At 40.7% G+C, this 18,976-nt stretch overlaps 1 protein-coding gene across 3 annotated transcripts in view; it reads right to left on the bottom strand.

Annotated features, from left to right (window-relative positions):
* The window catches only part of CD47 (CD47 molecule), a 54,451-nt gene extending 36,547 nt beyond the window's left edge, over positions 1-17,904 (bottom strand). Inside the window, exons 1-2 of one of the 3 annotated variants that reach the window (XM_079922610.1) lie at positions 17,709-17,904; positions 4,771-5,118 (exon numbers count right to left, since the gene is read on the bottom strand). In XM_079922610.1, the coding sequence (XP_079778736.1) occupies positions 4,771-5,118; positions 17,709-17,754 (394 nt within the window). In that variant the 5' untranslated portion in view covers positions 17,755-17,904. The remainder of the gene's footprint in view (positions 1-4,770; positions 5,119-17,708) is intronic. The other 2 variants (XM_079922611.1, XM_079922612.1) reach the window with 2 other exon arrangements.
* Between the last annotated feature and the right edge of the window lie 1,072 nt (positions 17,905-18,976).

Genomic DNA, 18,976 nt, shown 5'->3' with positions numbered 1-18,976 from the left:
GACACTAAAATTCAAGCCAAATTTTTACTTGATGCTTCAGGACTGTGATGGGGTTTTTTTTTTTTTTTTTTTTTGATGTATTGACTTGGCTAGGGTATAGTCCCCAGTTATTTAATCAAAGCCAGAATTCTAAGGTAGCCCCCAAACACCCTGCCCCCTGAAAGCAGCCTTTTTAAATTCCCTCCCCTGGAGGGAGGGATGGGACTGTGAATATGATGGATTTCATTCCCGTGATTATATTGTTTCATATGGCAAAGAGATTTTGCTAAATGTAATTAAGGCCCCCAATCAGTTGACTTTGAAAGAGTGATTATTCTTGAGGGAGAGGGGGCAGACCAAATAAGAACTTAAAAGGGTTTGGGATTGTTCTAGCAAAAGAAATTCAACATGTTCGAGAGGGATTCAACAAGAGGAGGATTCTCCTTAGCTGGCTTTAAATATGGAAGAGGCTGTGTGGCAAGGAATGGGAGCAACCTCTAGGAGCTAAGAGAAGCCCCCATCAGACATCCAGCAGAGAAACAGGGACCTCAGTCCTACAATCACATGGAATTGAATTCTGCCAAAACCATGTGTGCTTGGAACAAGACCCAGAGCTCCTGATGAGAACACAGCCTGCTAATATCTTGATTTTAGCCTCGTAAGATTGGAGAACCCAGTCATACCATGACCAGAACTGTGATCTACAAAGTGGTGAGCTAATAAATGGGTGCTGTTTAAAGCTGCTACATTTGTGGTTGTTTGTACATGCACTTGAAAACTAACACGAGGATCTCAAAATGCCTTCATGTCAACATTATGAACATAACGTATCTCATGATGATGGTAATGGAAATGGCAACTTTGCTAAACTTGAACAGACCTTTTAAAACAAAACCCTAATAGCTTACTCAGAAAAAAGTAAAATTTTAAGCCTCCAAGTTTTTGTATCATTAATACTATAAGTATAAATATTAATAACACATTTTATAACTATTATTATTTACATTTAGTAATCTTGTTGTTTACAAGGTGTTTCCACAGAAACTATATACAGGGGTGGTAAACATACTGGTTTTAAAGACAGACAGATCTAGGTTAAAATCCTGGCTATGACTCTGGTCTTGAACAACTACCCTAAATCTCTCATGCTTCCTCATCTGTTAAATGGTAAGACCTATACCTACCTCCTAGAGTTCTTGAGTTCAGGACACAATATACATAAACTGTCTGGCACATATACATGAACTATCTGTACCCTAATAAATGTAAGATTATTTTACTGTTCTTTTGTACTATCACTTCCTTGAAAGTAGGGATTATGTCTTCATCATCAATGAATCCATAGTGCCTAACATAGCACCTGACACATAGTAGGTGCTCAATAAATCTTTGTTAAGTAAGCAAGATATTTTGAACAAGCCTGTGATGGAAATGGTATTCCCATCTTACAGATAAAAAACAGAGGACCAGACAGGTTGAGTTTTTTTATCCAGATTTTCTTAAACTAGAAAGTGGTAATGTATTGAAAAGCTTTCTAAATTCCAGTCCTGTGCTCTGTCCACGGTACTATACTATATGTAGGCACCAGAGGTATATAAAATCTCATCGAGAGGTATACTTATCTCATAGGTAGTATTTCTAAAATACTGTGCTCCAAAAAAAGGGCACAAAGAATGGCCACTCTTAATTCACATTCTACTAAGTGGAATTCTCTATTACACAATTTCTATTCCTCACTTATGCCTACATTTGTGAAAAAGTACCACATTGTAAAAATGGTTTCTATTGCCTAAATCCCCAAAGTCCCCATGATGGGTAAGTCTCATTATCATAATACATTTGTATTCCACTACAAGAGCCCTGCTCCAATTAACTTTTTGTGCAGAGAGAAGGTTTTTTTTTTTTTTTTCCCAGTAAAAAATGGGTACAAAATAATGACATGACAACAGGAGATGCTGGCAAGGATGTGAAGAAACTAGATCACTCATATGTTGCTGATGGGAATGTAAAATGGTACAACCACTCTGCAAAACAGTTTGGCAGTTTCCTTCACTTTGTTATACAGCAGACACTAACACACCATTGTAAAGCAATTATACTCCAATGGAGATGTTAAAACAAACAAACAAACAACTAAGCATACACTTGCATACAGCTGAGTAATTGTACTTCTGGGCATTTGTTCAGCGGAATGAAGATTATGTGCACCTAAAAACCACTATATGGTAGTTCACAGCAACTCCATTTGTAACAGCCAAAAACTGGAAACACCCAAAATGTCCTACGATAGGTGAACAGTTAAACAAGCTGTGATATACCCATACCATGGGATACTACTCAGCCAAAAAAGAGAGAGAAAGAGAACAAACTATTGATACAGGCACAACTTGGATAGATCTCAAGGGTACTGTGCTGAGTGTAAAAAGCCAATCTCAAAAGATTACATACTATATGATTCCATTTACATTACACTGTTGAAATGACCAAAGTATAGACATGGAGAACAAACTAGTGCTTGTCAGGTTAGCATGAGGGAGAGCTTTGTGCAAATGAAATAGCTTTATATGATTATGGTGGTAGTTACATAAATATACATATCATAAAATGACAAAGAATATACGTACATTGTACCATTGTCAACTTCCAAGTTTTGATTTTCTTTTTTTTTTTTTTTTTTGTGCAATACGCGGGCCTCTCACTGTTGTGGCCTCTCCCGTTGCGGAGCACAGGCTCTGGACGCACAGGCTCAGCAGCCATGGCTCATGGGCCTAGCCACTCCGCGGTATGTGGAATCTTCCCGGACCAGGGCACGAACCCGTGTCCCCTCCATCGTCAGGCGGAGTCTTAACCACTGTGCCACCAGGGAAGCCCCAGGTTTTGATATTTTAGTATCATTATATAAGAGGTAACCAACCACTGGGGTAACTGAGTGAAGAGTACCCAGCACCCCTAAGCACCACTCTGTTCTATCTTTGCAACTTCCTGTGAATCTATAAGTATTTCAAAAATAAAAATGAATGCAAAGCCAAATGTCTGAGACCTCTGGTAGAATTTTCTACGTTCTCTACAGTGAAACAGTACTTCCTCATTTGAATGGTCCCAGAGTAAACACAGTTCATATTTTTATAGGGTACTTTGAAAACAAAGAAAGATGAAACAATCACACACAAAATTATAAACTTTCTCTTCATCTCAGATGTTGGTATTACTTTCTCATCCATCTTCATTCCATCTTCTGGCCTTTCAAGTCTCATATCTTGAGTTTACCGCTCAGTGACCTACACTACACTAAAAAATTACTGGTCCCTATGCCTTGTTTTTTCATTCCAATGAAGCTGTACATTCCTTCAGAAATTTCAACTAGATATTAGGTTATCCAACTCCAGATTAGACTCCTGATGAAAGGTATACTCTAAAATAAAGAAAAAAAGCTCTTCAGCCCAAATTAATATCAAATTAATAAAAGTTACAGTGTAAGAGAGATTTCTGAGCAGAAAAGCTTTCCAGATTCTGCTAGCCTACTCTAAGCCATCTCCTGCCCTCCCTCTCACAACACCCCAGGCCAGCTTCAGCAACCTGATACCTTCCTTCATAAAACAAACACCCCCAAAACACAATTTACATCTGCAAAGCACTTTGGTTCACAAAGCACTTGTACACAAGGGATCTCATCTGGTGCTCATTAGACTGTAGAATACATAAAAGCAAGTATCTATTTTCATCCCCATTTTAGAGATGAGGTAACTTGACTTGGCAAAGTAACTTCTCCATACCATAAAGGTGAACAGTTAAGTTGCAGAATAGGGGATATAACTCAGATCTGTTGATTCCTAATCCTAAGCAATGTCAAAATATTCTATCAACCTAAACTCCCCATTCCCAACGTGGTAACAGATATTTAGTAACAGTAAATGCGAGAAGAACAGAGGCAAACAGTGGATCCAACTGAACTGATCTGATCCCATTGAAAGCAGAGGTTCTTAAAGTATGATCTAATCCTGAGATCGGTAATATGTCTAGTGATTCTAAATACAGCTTTCAAAATAGGAGGTTGAAATGTACTTCTATGTGGTTGAAGAACTCAGCTGGCACAGCAAAGAATAGAAACAAAGGAGACTTTAAATTTACTCCAGGTAACTACTGCTTTATGCAACTCACCAACTCAAGTTTGTGAAGAAAGGGCAGAATAACGGTGCTATAATTTAAATAATTATAAATAAATAAATTAAATTGGATCCCTAGCTCTCCCACATCTTGGCCAAGGGAAAAAATAACAAAGCAAGGCTAAGCACAGGAAACCTCAAGGAATCATCTATGATAACCTGATTTTTAATATTCTGATTCTCCTCCTAATCTGTTCTTTCCAGAGGAAGCATGGCTGGGACTTGTCAACCATTGATCAAAGTGTAAGGTTAAAAAAAAGGCAAAATAATTGGAAAAAGCCTTGAAAATTAATCACATGAAAGAAAGTACTTTTGATGGCAGCAAACAGAAATGCAGAGGAGATGACCCCCCGGACTGCTCACCGCAATATAACAGTCCTCAGACAAAAAGTTTGAGAACCACACAATGTACAAATTAACCAACAACAAAGGAGATTTACTGTGAAAAGCAGAAGAGCATATAAGATAAAACTCGTGATCTTAAAGCTGCTAAACATTCCATCAACATTTATTATTAATAGTCTGCTTTTTGATTCAAACGAGTTGGTGGCCCCATGTTACCCCCCCCTTTCTAACAGGATCATGTTGCTTCAGGAGAAATAAAGGGGAAACTTTATAGAAGTCTTACCAACACGATATTTTAGTTCTACGATTGTTTCGCCTTCTCTGCTTAATTCTGTTACTTCACAAGTGTAGTTTCCTAAGACGGCTTCACGTTTATCCATCGTCAAAGAGGCAATGCCTTTTAGTAATTCTGATGGTGAGATTTTTGCACTAGTAAAGATATCGCTGGAATTGGACTTTTGCTGAACTCCATCAAAGATGAAAATGTCTTTTCCTTTAAATTTCCAACTGACATACAATTCAGCGATGCTCTTCGCCTCTATGTTATTAACAAAACATGGGATGACAACAGTTTGATTGCAAACGGTGTATTCTACAGATTTGGTTGTATTGAATATTAGCTGAGCTGAACCTGGAAAAGAGAAATAAAATGGTTTCATTTCATTACAGAATTCTATACTATGAGATTTTACGTATGTTACAAATCCTTAAGATAAAGAGAAATACTTCTATTGTTCACTTAAGCAAGCAAGCAGCTATAGAGAAGAGAAGATGGGCAAGGTTAAAAAAAGAAACAAATTATTTTAATATTAACATGCACAGCTGATAGACAATACTGTACACTTCTTGCTTATTCATTCCCAGTAAAACAAAATATACATTCTCACACATCTTGGGAATAAATTCAGCAACTGTGTTAGAACATGCAGGTGTAGTATCTGGCTTTGGAAGCTTTGAAGTAATCATTACTGTCTTCTGATATATGTAGAAAAATACTATCCTTACTATGAGAAAATTTTAAACAGAAAATAAAACCAAATATTATATTCAGTCTTAACTTCTATACATTCCTCCAAATAGAACTTGCTAAACTGATATGAAGTTTATCTCTATCCCTATGTTGCATTTCCGAAAATGGTGTCAGGCTCTACTGTACTTAAATATAAAAAGTAAATCACATGAGTCACATCACATCTTTCCACTAGGATGGAAAGTCTTAGAATGCTAAGGAGAAAAAAAACATTCTCTATGGCTATTTTCCCATTGCAAAATACAGACAGCAACAGACATTTTGTATGCAAGTATTATAAAAGATTATACACAATTGAATGGTATTTTCCCACTCCCACATTTCACTGAAACTAAGGAACAACTTCCAAATGTATATTACAGGTATCCCTTCCTTCTAGAAACCAAAAACCACCCAAAATAAAGCTAAGATGCAAGTTGAAACCAAGAGGAGATACTGCTAATAAGTAGCATATATTCCATCAACTCTTTTCAATAGGATAAACTACTGGTTGTTGCCTTATAAAAGAGGGATTGAGAAATGCATCACCTTTCATCTAGAATGTGTAAAAATGTGGAGAAATTGTAGTTGTCTTCCATATTCTTCAGCCATTTATCAACTCTTTCATCTAAGTAGTTCCTTGGTGTTTCTCTCAAAAAAAGCACTAACAAATATAAATAAAACCTCAAGTTTAATCATTCATCCATAAGATTTTTTCCTTCATCGGGGCATAGGATGGTATTACTCTAGGAACATAATTACTATTCAATAAATGCCCACTGAATTGAATGCTAGGATGCAGAGTGGAATATGAACTGAACAATGTTCAAGAAGCCTGAGAACAAATCCCATCTCTGTCAATTTTCAGTATGCGACCTTAAGCAATTCACTTAACTTCTCTATGCCTTGGTTTACTCTCTGTAAGTAAGAGGATCAAAAAGGGCTTCCCTGGTGGCACAGTAGTTGAGAGTCCGCCTGCCGATGCAGGGGACGCGGGTTCGTGCCCTGGTCCGGGAGGATTCCACATGCCGCGGAGCGGAGCGGCTGGGCCCGTGGGCCATGGCCGCTGAGCCTGCGCGTCCGGAGCCTGTGCTCCACAACAGTGAGAGGCCCGCGTACCGCAAAAACAAACAAACAAACAAACAAAAACGAACACTGGGCTGCTTCACAGAATTGTGGTCAGCAACACAGGAGAAAATATATTGGCAAGTGCTCTCTAAACAATACTGTGCTATAAATATGTAGGATGATACTATAAAAACTAAGCACTATACAGCATTTTAATGTAATGTTCCAGACCTTCTCTGACTGGCAGGTCTAAATTGTTACATTTCTGGGAATCTGCAGTCTGCATCAATCCCGTGGGCCTCCATAGCTCACCTCTCCCTAGTTCTTTATATTTCTAGCCACCCAAATATCAGGAAGCCCCAGGCAAAACCTGGACTTCCAACTGCATTCTTCAAAACCTTGGAGTTGTAAATTATTTCCCCTGAGAAATAAGCATTAGTGGGAGACTACAGTGTACAAGGAGAGAAGAAAAGTGGCTATGATGTTGGAATTAGAAAGGAAAGAAAGTGTCAGAAAATATGGTCAACGATTTTGAAATGGACAAAAAGATTACCGGGAGTCCTTTCAGCGGAGTGCTGGGCACTGTCTGAGAGATGCTTTTGGAATATCTGATTCTATAGGGGCCTGTGCATTTTGCTAAGACTGGGCTGCTTTTACAACTTTGTAAGTTGTAGAAAACTGATGGTAATGCGAATGATTCAGATCCATAGAGATACAAATAAACTTTGTTCTGCCATTGATTTCCACCTGGTGGAAGAGAGGAATTTAAACAATTACATTTTAGGGGCTTCCCTGGAGGTCTAGTGCTTAAGACTCAGTGCTTCCACTTCAGGGGGCACGGGTTTGATCCCTGGTTGGAGAACTAAGATGCTGCATGCCTTGCAGCGTGGCCAAAAATTTAAAAAAAAATTTTTTTTTAAATTACATTTTACTGTGCTGAGGACACTGACCAATTTTGCATTTGCTCACAAATTCATTTCACCATTCCTGATTTCCCATATGTACATGTGTCTATTCTTCGAATTCTCTTTTAAAACCAAGATGGTTGTACCGTCTTGCTGGTTTGCTTATTAATGTGAAATAAAAACTTTGACACATGTTCATTTTATATTTGTTTGAGTCAAGATTTTACCTTCTAAAAATTATCCTTTAATTAAAGAGATACAAGTGAAGAGCTAAGTTATCCCAGCGATCTTTTTTAGAAGTGGTAAGACCGCTTCTAAGTAAGTAAGAAGCAGTCAGCAAGCACTCCACGATTTCATAACTTATGTTTAGAAAACGAATTTTCGAAAGAATACAGAAAGCACTGATTACACTGTTATTTGTTGTCATATTAATGCAAACATTTTTATAGCTGAAGCAATTTAAGTAGAATAAATGCTGTCAATAAACTTCAAAGTGAAATTGACCTGGATAAACTATAATTTGAATAATCCTTGCACTAATAATTAATAAATATAGTCCAAAAATGTTGCTCCATCAGCTGTTAACTACAACTTCATCCTCTATAAACATTTGTTAAAAAGCTATTAAGCAGTAAAATTATCTGATTTGGTTTTTCTCTATTTTGCCTACTGCCTTTTGATGAAACAGCAGAGTGAAGAAATGATCTAAAATAGAGCAAATAAAGGATCATATAGATAATTATCATGAATAAGTAAGTTCTGAATAATCAAGAAATGCCTACAGCAGTCTAAATCAGATAGAAATTGATAAGTATAACCATCAGCCATGCTAGAGTTACAGATAAATTAACAAATGAAATGAGAAAATTAACTTATATCAAATGCCAAAAATATTGGACCTTACAACCTCTGTGAATACAGACCACCAACTCAAACCATCTCATAACACAGTCCTCAAAACAGCTGCTATACACTTTCAGAAAAGGCTTAATACATGATACTCACAGTACACAGGTCTAGGTCAGAAATGCTAACATGCAGCAAATGTTTATTGAGAATCACCTGATCTGAAACACTGTGACAGGATGTGGGGATACATTAATGGAAAAAAATGTATGAATTATCTTTAAGAAGCTTAGAATTCTCACTTGGGGGACTGACACATACTTTTTATAACCCAAGGTCATAAGGGCTGCCCTTCCTGAATGAAGTGCTATGGATGGGCAGGAAAGTAATCAGTCTTACGGATTTCAAGGAAAATATTTGTTGGGTCTTCCCTGGTGGCACAGTGGTTAACAATCTGCCTGCCAATGCAGGGGACATGGGTTTGAGCCCTGGTCGGGGAGGATCCCACATGCCGCGGAGCAACTAAGCCCATGTGCCACAACTACAGAATCTGTGCTCTAGGGCCCTTGAGCCACAACTACTGAGCCCGTGTGCCACAGCTACTGAAGCCCATGTGCCTAGAGCCCGTGCTCCACAACAAGAGAAGCCACCACAATGAGAAGCCCGCTCATTGCAACAAAAAGTAGCCCCCGCTCACCACAACTAGAGAAAGCCCACGCACAGCAGCGAAGACCCAACACAGCCAAAAATAAAATAAAATAAATAAATTTATTAAAAAAATAAAAGAAAATGTTTGCTGCTACTAGGGGAACAACAGAAGATTGCCATAGACCCTGACCATTTAGGCCTTCAATCTTTTATCGTTTCACATGTTCCACATAAAAGTTCTCTCCCGTGTAACAACCCTGAAATCACTCTCCTTTTGGAATAGGTTATCTTATACTCTCTGAAGGAGCCCTCTCTTCCTATTTCAAGTTGAGTCCTCCAGATAAGAAACCAGAAGCTTCCAATACTTCCACCTATAAATTTTCCTGCTACCCCAACTATCCACACCTCTCTTCCCCTCATTTCCTCCTCTTCAGAAATGAACCCTGTCACCTGAGAGCTAGTTTACATTTCTGCCCCACGCTCATCAATCTCCTCGAGAACTTTCCCTCGTTGACTATCATCCTCCGACATCCCTCAAGTTCATTTACAGTAGGTTTAAAAAAACTTTTGTAAATGCTTGAATATTAGCCAACTGAAAAACAAAATCCCTTGTACTTGTCTCTGTTTCCTAGCATCCTAGAAAGATAACCTACATGCATTTCTTCACCTCTTATTCACTTCTTAAATCTCTGCCACCTGGCCTCCACCCTGGCCTTTTTCACTACAAAAGCTCTTGCCAAAGTCACCAATCATCCCCTGTGAAAACGGAATGCACATGGTTCACTCTCTATCTTGACTTCTCTACAGTTCTTGAGCCAGTGGGCAGCTCCTTTCTTGCTCTTGTCTCTTGGCTTCTACGTCTCTGGATTTCCTCCTAGAGCCTTCACCACCTCGTGGCAGCATTTTTTCTTTATTGAAATCTATTCCTTGACTCACAATAAATATTAGGTTCCTAAGGACTTCCTGTCCAACGCTGCCCCCCACCCCTCCCCGCCCCAGTATTCCCCCTCACTCCAGGTTTTAACTACCCACTCATTTTATTTAACTAGGCCTCACCTTTCTCCTTAACTGTAGACCTTGGAAAGCCAACTGGCTGCTATGTGTTTCCACTTGGATGCACTACAGTTACTTCAGAGTCAACATGTCCAAAAATCTATTTACCCTCTGCCTATCTTCATTCCAAATCCTCACTTCCCTAAAGTGTTTTCTATTATCCACCAGTCAACCAGACCTGGACCTACGAATCACGCTGGATTCTGGCCTCTCCTTAGCCATGGAGAGTTCTTGTTAGGCTCAGCCTATTTAACAGTTCCTAAATCCAATGTCTGTTGTATGAATTAATTAGACATTCATCATTTCTGCCTTGAACTATTGCCATACCCTCCTAACTAGCTCCCTGCCTTCAGCCTCAATGTTTCCCCATCCCAGCCATGTATTTTCCACAGTTCCCGAAATAACTGTTCCAAATGCAAATATACACTCTTTTGCCTAATATACTTTAAAGCACCCGCCGCCCCCCGACTTTCAGGCTAAATTCTAAGGGTATTAGCATGGAATACAAACTAGGTCCTTCAAGATCCTGTCCAGCTCCACTTCCTGTACTCCCTCATTTCCAAACTAAGCTCCAATCATAATGACCTTGCAATTCCATGGATATGCAAATGCACTCTCTTCTCCATGCCTTTCCCCCCACACACAAGCTGTTCCCCAGCCTAAGGAGGCCTGTACCTTTCACTGGGTGTTCAGGTAAGAGCACAGACTTTGGAGTCAGACCTTGGATGGTGACTTAGCACTTTCTAAGTGTATAACCTTAGGCAAGTTACTTAATTTCTGTATCTCAGTTTCCTCATCTATAAAACGTGAATATTGATAGTGTATACCTCATAGAGATTTTGTTAAGATTTAATCAGATAAAGAACATGGAGTTCTCATTTCAGTGCCTTTCACGTACACAGCAAATGTTCAATAAATGGCAGCTACAGTTCACTAACTTTGGCTCTTCCTGAAAGCACGGTTGAGATGTTCAATCCTGTCCCCTTCGTTGCTACTACTCAACTGTATTCATCCCTTCTTATTGCTCCCACTGCCCCCTCTTCAAGTGCTGTCACTGCATTTACTATCAAATCTTGTAACTACTGTTTTATTTTACTGATCCCTCCTTTAGGATCAAAAGATAGTAATGCAAGAACCATGTCTTCATTTGGTATCCTATGGAGCTGGACCCAGGGTCCAGCAAGTAGGACTTAATACATTTCTTCTGAATGTAAAAATTTAAAGTATGAATCCCAAGAAAGGAAAATCTAAACATCATATCAGGGAAGATTCACTCTTGTTCCATATTTCAGAAGAATCCTCCACTGTTTCTTACTTCTATAGACCTGATTACAGTATCGTGAAGCTACATATTTTAATGAAAAATCTAAATCAAGTCAGTTGCAGATTGGATGGAACAGTTCCTTTAAAATTACTTGTAGTGTCTAAGAATGCTCTTCCTACCAGGTGGTGTTTAAACTGGGTCTGGAAGGAGAAGTAGGAATGTTATAGAAAAGTAAGAGCTTTCTAGGCAGAGTACACAATGAGTACAGAGGAATGAAGAAAGAGAATAACCACAGGCTGGTGATTATTCAGGTGAGCTCTAGGAAAGGGGGCTGGAAAAGATGGTTAGGAAGTATTGTAAAGGCTTCCTTGAATGTCATGCTGAGGAGTGTGGAGTTGAAAACACAAGCAGTAGCAAACCACTCAGACTTATTTACATTAAAAAACAATAATACAGCAGTATGAAGGGTGAATTGCGGCAGGAAAGGAGATGGGAAAGAAGATACATTAAGAGATCACTGCAGGAATCCAGGCAAATGACAACTGAAAAGAAGGCAAAAAATTACAGTAAAAAAACAAAAAAGGAAAATCGACATAAGTCAGATGTGGGAGGTAAAGGAGAAGAAGAAAGAAGAATTGTAAAGTTGTTAACTAAAAAACAAACAACCGAATACAAAAATGGGCAGAAGACCTAAATAGACATTTCTCCAAAGAAGATATACAGACTGCCAACAAACACATGAAAGGATGCTCAACATCACTAATCATTACAGAAATGCAAACCAATACTACAACGAGGTATCACCTCACACCAGTCAGAATGGCCATCATCAAAAAATCTACAAACAATAAATGCTGGAGAGGGTGTGGAGAAAAGGGAACCCTCTTGCACTGTTGGTGGGAACGTAAATTGATACAGCCACTATGGAGAACTGTATGGAGGTTCCTTAAAAAACTAAAAAAAATACCATATGACCCAGCAATCCCACTACTGGGCATATATCCTGAGAAAACCATAATTCAAAAAGAGTCATGTACCACAATGTTCATTGCAGCTCTATTTACAATAGCCAGGACATGGAAGCAACCTAAGTGTCCACTGACAGATGAATGGATACAGAAGATGTGGCACATATATACAATGGAATATTACTCAGCCATAAAAAGAAACGAAACTGAGTTATTTGTAGTGAGATGGATGGACCTACAGTCTGTCATACAGAGTGAAGTAAGTCAGAGAGGAAAAAACAAATACTGTAGGCTAACACATATATATGGAATCTAAAAAAAAAAAAATGGTTCTGAAGAACCTAGGGGCAGGACAGGAATAAAGACGCAGACGTAGAGAATGGACTTGAGGACACAGGAAGGGGGACGGGTAAGCTGGGACGAAGTGAGAGAGTGGCATGCACATATATACACTACCAAACGTAAAATAGATAGTGGGTGGGAAGCAGCCACATAGCACAGGGAGATCAGCTCCGTGCTTTGTGACCACCTAGAGGGGTGTGATAGGGAGGGTGGGAGGGAGACACAAGAGGGAGGGGATATGGGGATTATGTATATGTACAGCTGATTCACTTTGTTATACAGCAGAAACTAACACACCATTGTAAAGCAATTATACTCCAATATAGTTGTTAAAAAAATTAAAAAGTAAAATAAAATAAAAATAAAGTTGCTAGCTAAAATATCAATAGTATGCATAACTAGTTAGATTGTGGATTAACTATAGAGAAAAGAGATTTAGGGGTGAATGTTCTTTCAATATTTAATAGGCTGAGTATTAAAGGTACCTGTGGTGCAATGAAATGGAGATGTCCAGTAGATCCCAGGATATATCAATTTGGATTTAAGAAGAAAAGTCTGAGCTACAAAGACTTGGGAAATACCAAGAATATAGGTGGTAATTGAAACTGTGAGCATAAACAGGATCACCCAGAGAGTCCTTGCAAAGCAAACAGAGCAGGTACCAGAGAATAAAGTGTTGGCGAATACCAATATTTATGGAGCAAATAGTTAAAGAGGAGCAAACCAACGATGTGGGAAAAAGAAGTGATAGAAGTAGGTGAGGCAGCAAAGAATGCCACTGCAGACACCAAGGGTCTTAATATGGACAAAACAGATGTCAAGCAGGATGAGTAAAAACAGCCTCTAGAGAGTTAAAAATTCACCATTAGCTTCTTTACCTGCAGCAATGTCAGCAGACTAGGGACTCGGCAGTATAAGAAAGCAGAGAAAGAAGGCAGTAATGGAAAGAGCGTGGAGCCTGGGACAAGGCCAAGGTTTTTTTGGTTGTTCTTCTTGTTTGTTTTTAATATGGGGTGAAACTTGAGCATGTCTGCTAGCTAAGACGAAGGAATCAATGAAGAAGGAAAGATCTAAGGTTCAAAGCTTAAGGATCAAGGTGATTAGGCAGGTCTCCGAGATGGTGGAAGTGAAAGAGCTGTAGACAGGGGATCCTTTCCTTGGAAAGTGAATAGGAACACTTCTGACACTGGGTGAAGGAGGAGAATGAGACGAACGTTGCCTAAGATATTATGGACAAGTTTAGTAATGGTGGGCGGGAAGTTGAGAGAGTCCACACCACACATCACTATTTTTTGCAGTAGAGTAGGAAGTTAATTATTTGCTTGGAATGGATGTTCAGGATTGGGGTAAGAAGCCCCAGCAGTCACTAAGGTGAATGAAGCAAAGCTTGTTGAGTAAAGACGCCTGCAAGAAATGAATCCTACTAATATTTGCCATCAGGCTTGGTCTCTGGTAGGAAGAACTGGAGTCTCAAACTGAACTGGGTTAGAATTAGAGTCAAAAGGAGGATTTAGTCAGATCTCTCCTCAACAGAAACTAAATAAAGTCTGGGGTAAAATGGAGGTGTCCACACCTGTTTAGTTCTAACTCAAACTAATCTCCCACTTGATTTCAAAGTGGCCTCATAGCAACAGAAATGGTCAACCTAGAATTATAAGGCCCGGGGCAGTTTAAAGTCAGTAACATCCAGAATTACAGCCTTATCAAGCACTTAAAATATATTAAGTATTACTGCGGTATAAAAACAAAAAATCCCTTCTCTTCATAAACTACACTTTAAGTTATTAAGAGGCATACAGTCCGAAATTTGTCTGTATGTCCAAGAGGGCCTTGCAAAATGCTTAGAGCATAACGTGGGCTCACACTTGCTTGAAACAGGAAAAGCAATTTTGATAGACCCTGCCCTTGCCAAATCCCTTGCCTTGCTTTTTAACCTATAAGTGTGACATGTATTCAAATATGCACTTATTCTCCTAATCTAAATCTTAAACCCTGGGATTGACCAGATTCTGAGTCTTATACAACTGCTCCATGGAGATGGAATAAAATATTCAGAGCAGGGTGTAACTTCTAATTCCTGTTGCAACTCCATGTAACCACAAAGAGGGAAAATTCAGGTTCTACTGTCTTAGTCTAGGTATATCAGAATCAAATTTCCTGGGTGCTCTATATTTTTTTTACTTTATTACTACAATGAGTTTAGCAAAATTGATCCTACACTATCATTCTTGTTCTTTTATCATAGAAGAAATATCGGCACTAGTACATAAAGTGAAAGTTGCTTTATCACAACCCAAGAGTGCACTATATTATGCTGAGGCACAAGATATAAAAATATAGAAATTTTTCTCTTGTATAAAAAGAGAAAAAAATTTTCTCTTGTATAAAAAGGTATGACAGCAAAAACCTAAAAGATGGGTAAAATGGTTATATGAAAATTACATCACGAAAAGAACATAAATGTATAGTAGCTAGAGTTGAATTAACATCAAGGAATGCAAACTTAGTTTTAATAATGCATTTTGGATTTAGAATGTTTATCAATTTTGGGAAAACCACCTATTTTTCCTCTTTAGAACCTGGCCTTTCAAATTTCCATTAACAATTCAGTGGCAAAGATAAAACATCTGCCAAAATACAGATGACAGCATGAGCAAATGTCCTAATGGTAGGCATTTAGTGTAATGCTTTAGCATACTGCCTCTAGACTGCTGGGCGGACCCGGAAATAAGTACTTTTAAATAGGCATTTACTTCCTCAAAATGGCAAATTGTGGTTAGAAGTAATATATTCTTGAGGAGAGAAGAAAACATTTTTGTTTAAGCAAGCCAAATGACTACTAGACTTATGCAATAAAAATGTTTTTTTAATCATGTGTACTTTTGATTTTAAAAACTCACTTTGAACAAAGAAAAATCATTCAACCACTGATAAGACAGTTCACATCACTGTCCTTATGTGAGTAGCGTTTTATTTACCAGTTAGTGAATACCACTGAAACTGCTGATGTGCTTTTAAACAATGTATAATTGGACATATGGGGGAGGGGGGAGGAAAGGAGAATAGTAACTCATTCTACATCTTGTAAACCAATAAAGGAGGTTGTATTTTTCCTGTAATTAGAAGGAATGGGCATTTTAGACAATTTCCTTTACTACAAAGATCAATGGAAACTGTAGTGGTTACCAGGAAGTAGCATTTGATTAACAATCATTTATAAATGAAAATGAAAGTAAATCAAACCTGAGTACAAATAAACATACAAATCCATGACTTCCTTACTCATTTTAGAATCTAATTTCAGTCTCCCAAATACTTTGGTTTATAACTACTTGTGTTCTGAGACTGTTAACATCTCTTCATACATGTTCTTTTAAAACTACATATTAAACACACATGCATAAAAATCCATTGTATCCTATGACAAACACTATCCCTTCCTGTTTTATATTCATCAAATGCATAATGCCTCTGTTTTGTTTTTTTTTCAGGTTATTATTAACTAAGTACAATGAAATACCATAAATTCTGAATTCTAAGACTCTGTAGGGACTTGAGCACACTACTATTGTATGTAAATGAGTGCTAATTATATGTGATCATACCTATTACTAAAAGAGGCCTAACCATTTCTATCCCCAAAAGTACCAATCTAGCGCTTCTATTTCTACTTGAAAATAGGACCCCGTTCTTAAAACAGTACATGATTTACACTTTTTACGCTTCAAACTAGCTTTGAGACCAACGGTCTGAATTAGTAATATTTTATTACAAATTCATAATCGGGTTCAATATAAGGCTTTCTGATCATACAACAGGTTTCTGATAGCAGTATTATTTGAGCTATAATGATAGTAATGGGCAGTAAGCCGTTAAGAATGATAACAGAAAACACTACCTTACCTAATATCAACCCTTCAGGTAACAGAGATTGATTATTAGCAGCTCCAACATTCCAGGCGGCCTCAGAGTGAGGAAAGAGAGCTAAGCCGGGACTTAAGGGCATTTTGGAAATAGCTTGAAGTCACAAGCCTTTATGAATGGCACAGTGAGGCGAATAACCCGTTTAAAATGTAATTAACTTAGCATTCTAGAATAAAATGTAACAACTGCTTGTTACTGTTACTCCAACTCAATTCTGAATTTTACAAAAAGTTCACAAGAGGCTCTATAATGTGAAGTGTGACAGGCACTGTACAGCCACGAAAATTCCCATTCCTTCCTCAGTTGTTATAGACGAAGCACACGTTTTAAAAAAGAGAAATGGATTCCAAAAGCTTGGGGGGCCAAAACGCCTTTGGCGTCGAAAGACACTAAATCTCACTCTGCCGCAAATATGCTTTGACTAGAGGTTACTGTCTTCATACTTCAAGCGAAATCTGGATTACTTTTAAAATGGTTCCCCTAAAAAAAGTAGGAAAACTTGAACGTGCAATTCGGACTGTATTAAAGTGGTTGATGGGGCGTGGGAGTAGCGAGAAAGAGTTTCCATCCAGGAAGCTTATATCTAGGGTATTAAAAAAAAAAAAAGGCAGCCAGAAGAATCTTCTGATTAAAAGCTGGGCTGGAAATGAAACTTAACTGTGTCCTTTACGTCCCCTTAACTCCTATGTTCAGGTGGGAGGACAAACAGGAGAAATCCCTTCTTTCAGACTTCGCCAAAATGCGCACTTGCATCGCATGAGGCTCGGGCCCTCCCACTCTCCCTCCTTCAACCCCAAATGCGTTTAAAGCACTGAGGAGGGTGCGAAAGAGGGGGGACCCTAACAGCTGCCAACCCCTCTCCTCTGATCGCGCCCTTTCTCTCTACAGCTAATTTTTGCGCGAGGTGCACGGTTTGGAGTCTTCCTCAGTGTGTGCATCTGGAGGTGGAGAACAGGGGAAGATAAGCCCCGCTCTCACCCAGGGGAAGAGGAAGAGGAGGCAAAGGAAGCAAAGAAGGGGGAGCAGATTACCCGCGGGGCCCTCCCACGTCCGCACCCCGGGCGTGCAGGGCCCGCGTGCCCCGCGCCCTGGCCACCCTCTCCAGGGAGCCGCCGGGCCAGAGGGGGCGCAGCCCACACACCCGCGGGGGCGGCGAGACACTAGCCGCAGAGCCAAGAGCGAGTGACCACTCACCGCAGCGCGCCGAGCCCAGCAGCAGCAACACCACCAGGGGCCACATCTCCGCCCCCGCCGCGGGGTCGCCGCCGCCGCAGGTGTCTGGAGCAGGCGCCGCCGCCGTTACAGAGAGGACCAACCGCCGCCTCCCGTCACAGTCAGGACCGGGCGCCCAGGCGGCTTGGCCGCGCGCAGGCGCGCTCCCGCCGCCCCACACCCGCTCCCCCTCCCGCGCGGGCCGCGCACGCGCGCTCGGCCTCGCCCCCGCCCCGCCGCGACTGCTGTTAACGCGTCGCCCTCACGACTCGCGGCCTCCAGTTCCCACTCCCGCCAGCTCCCCAGCGGTGGCGCGCGGCGGGCTTCCCGGTCACGCCCTGCCGCCCCAGTCCCCCGCCCTCCTGTCAGTGTCCCCGAGACTGAGCGCGTATTCCCACGGTCACCGGGGCCTCATTACCCCTGTCCCTGTCTGCTGTTCCCTTTTTGCCTCCCGCACCGCCGTGGGCCCCACTGTCCTCCCTCCACTCGTCCTCTCCTGCTTTCACTCCCATCCTCACGCTTCAGGAACTACCGCCCCAGGCGCTGCTCAGCCGGACCGCGGAGTCCCGGCCCCTCTCGAGCCCAGGATCACTCGCCTCTCCCGGGGTCCGACGTTCTCCTGCGCGCTTGGACCTTGACGCCTCCACGCCTCTCACTTCTGCCCGTTTCCCCCGAAGCTCCGCCGCCTGCCGCAGGAGCTCACACCGCGTGGGGGCGTCCCTACGCTTCCCCCAGCGGGCAGCGAGCCGGGGGGCACCGCTCCGAGGGCAGACAGGTGGCGGGCGCCTGTCTGCAGGGAACTTCCCCTCGCCCGTCGTGGGCGCTCCTCGGTTCACCTGCCCCCAACTGCTTTTGTTTTCCTAGCGGCTCTCGGGTTCTCAGCTCTTTTTCTCGCCTTGTTCTATAGTGTGTTCAACCTTTGAACGGGATTACTCAAACAAGTTCCGCTCGCGGTGGTAAACACTTTGAGATGTGGTTAATTCTGGAACCCTAGGGGCGATCAGGCATGGTCACAAACGTTAGCAGAAGTATCCAAGATGTCCCTTCCTGCACAGTCACTGGGCCTGGTTAGTGATCTCGCCCTGTGCACTCCTCTGCTCAGTTTGGGTTTAGCTTGCTTGAAAAATGGGTTCAAAGTGTGGCTCCAAGCCACAGTATGGACAAGCCCTTTGAATAGCTCACCGAATCACACAGGCCACATCATTCATGCTAAAGCAAAAGCCCTTTTAGAACTACCTTTAACATTTACC

This window comes from Stenella coeruleoalba (genome assembly GCF_951394435.1).
Source record: "Stenella coeruleoalba genome assembly, chromosome: 5".
Classification (NCBI taxonomy): Eukaryota; Metazoa; Chordata; class Mammalia; order Artiodactyla; family Delphinidae; genus Stenella; species Stenella coeruleoalba.
This window is presented reverse-complemented; position numbering and strand designations above follow the sequence as displayed.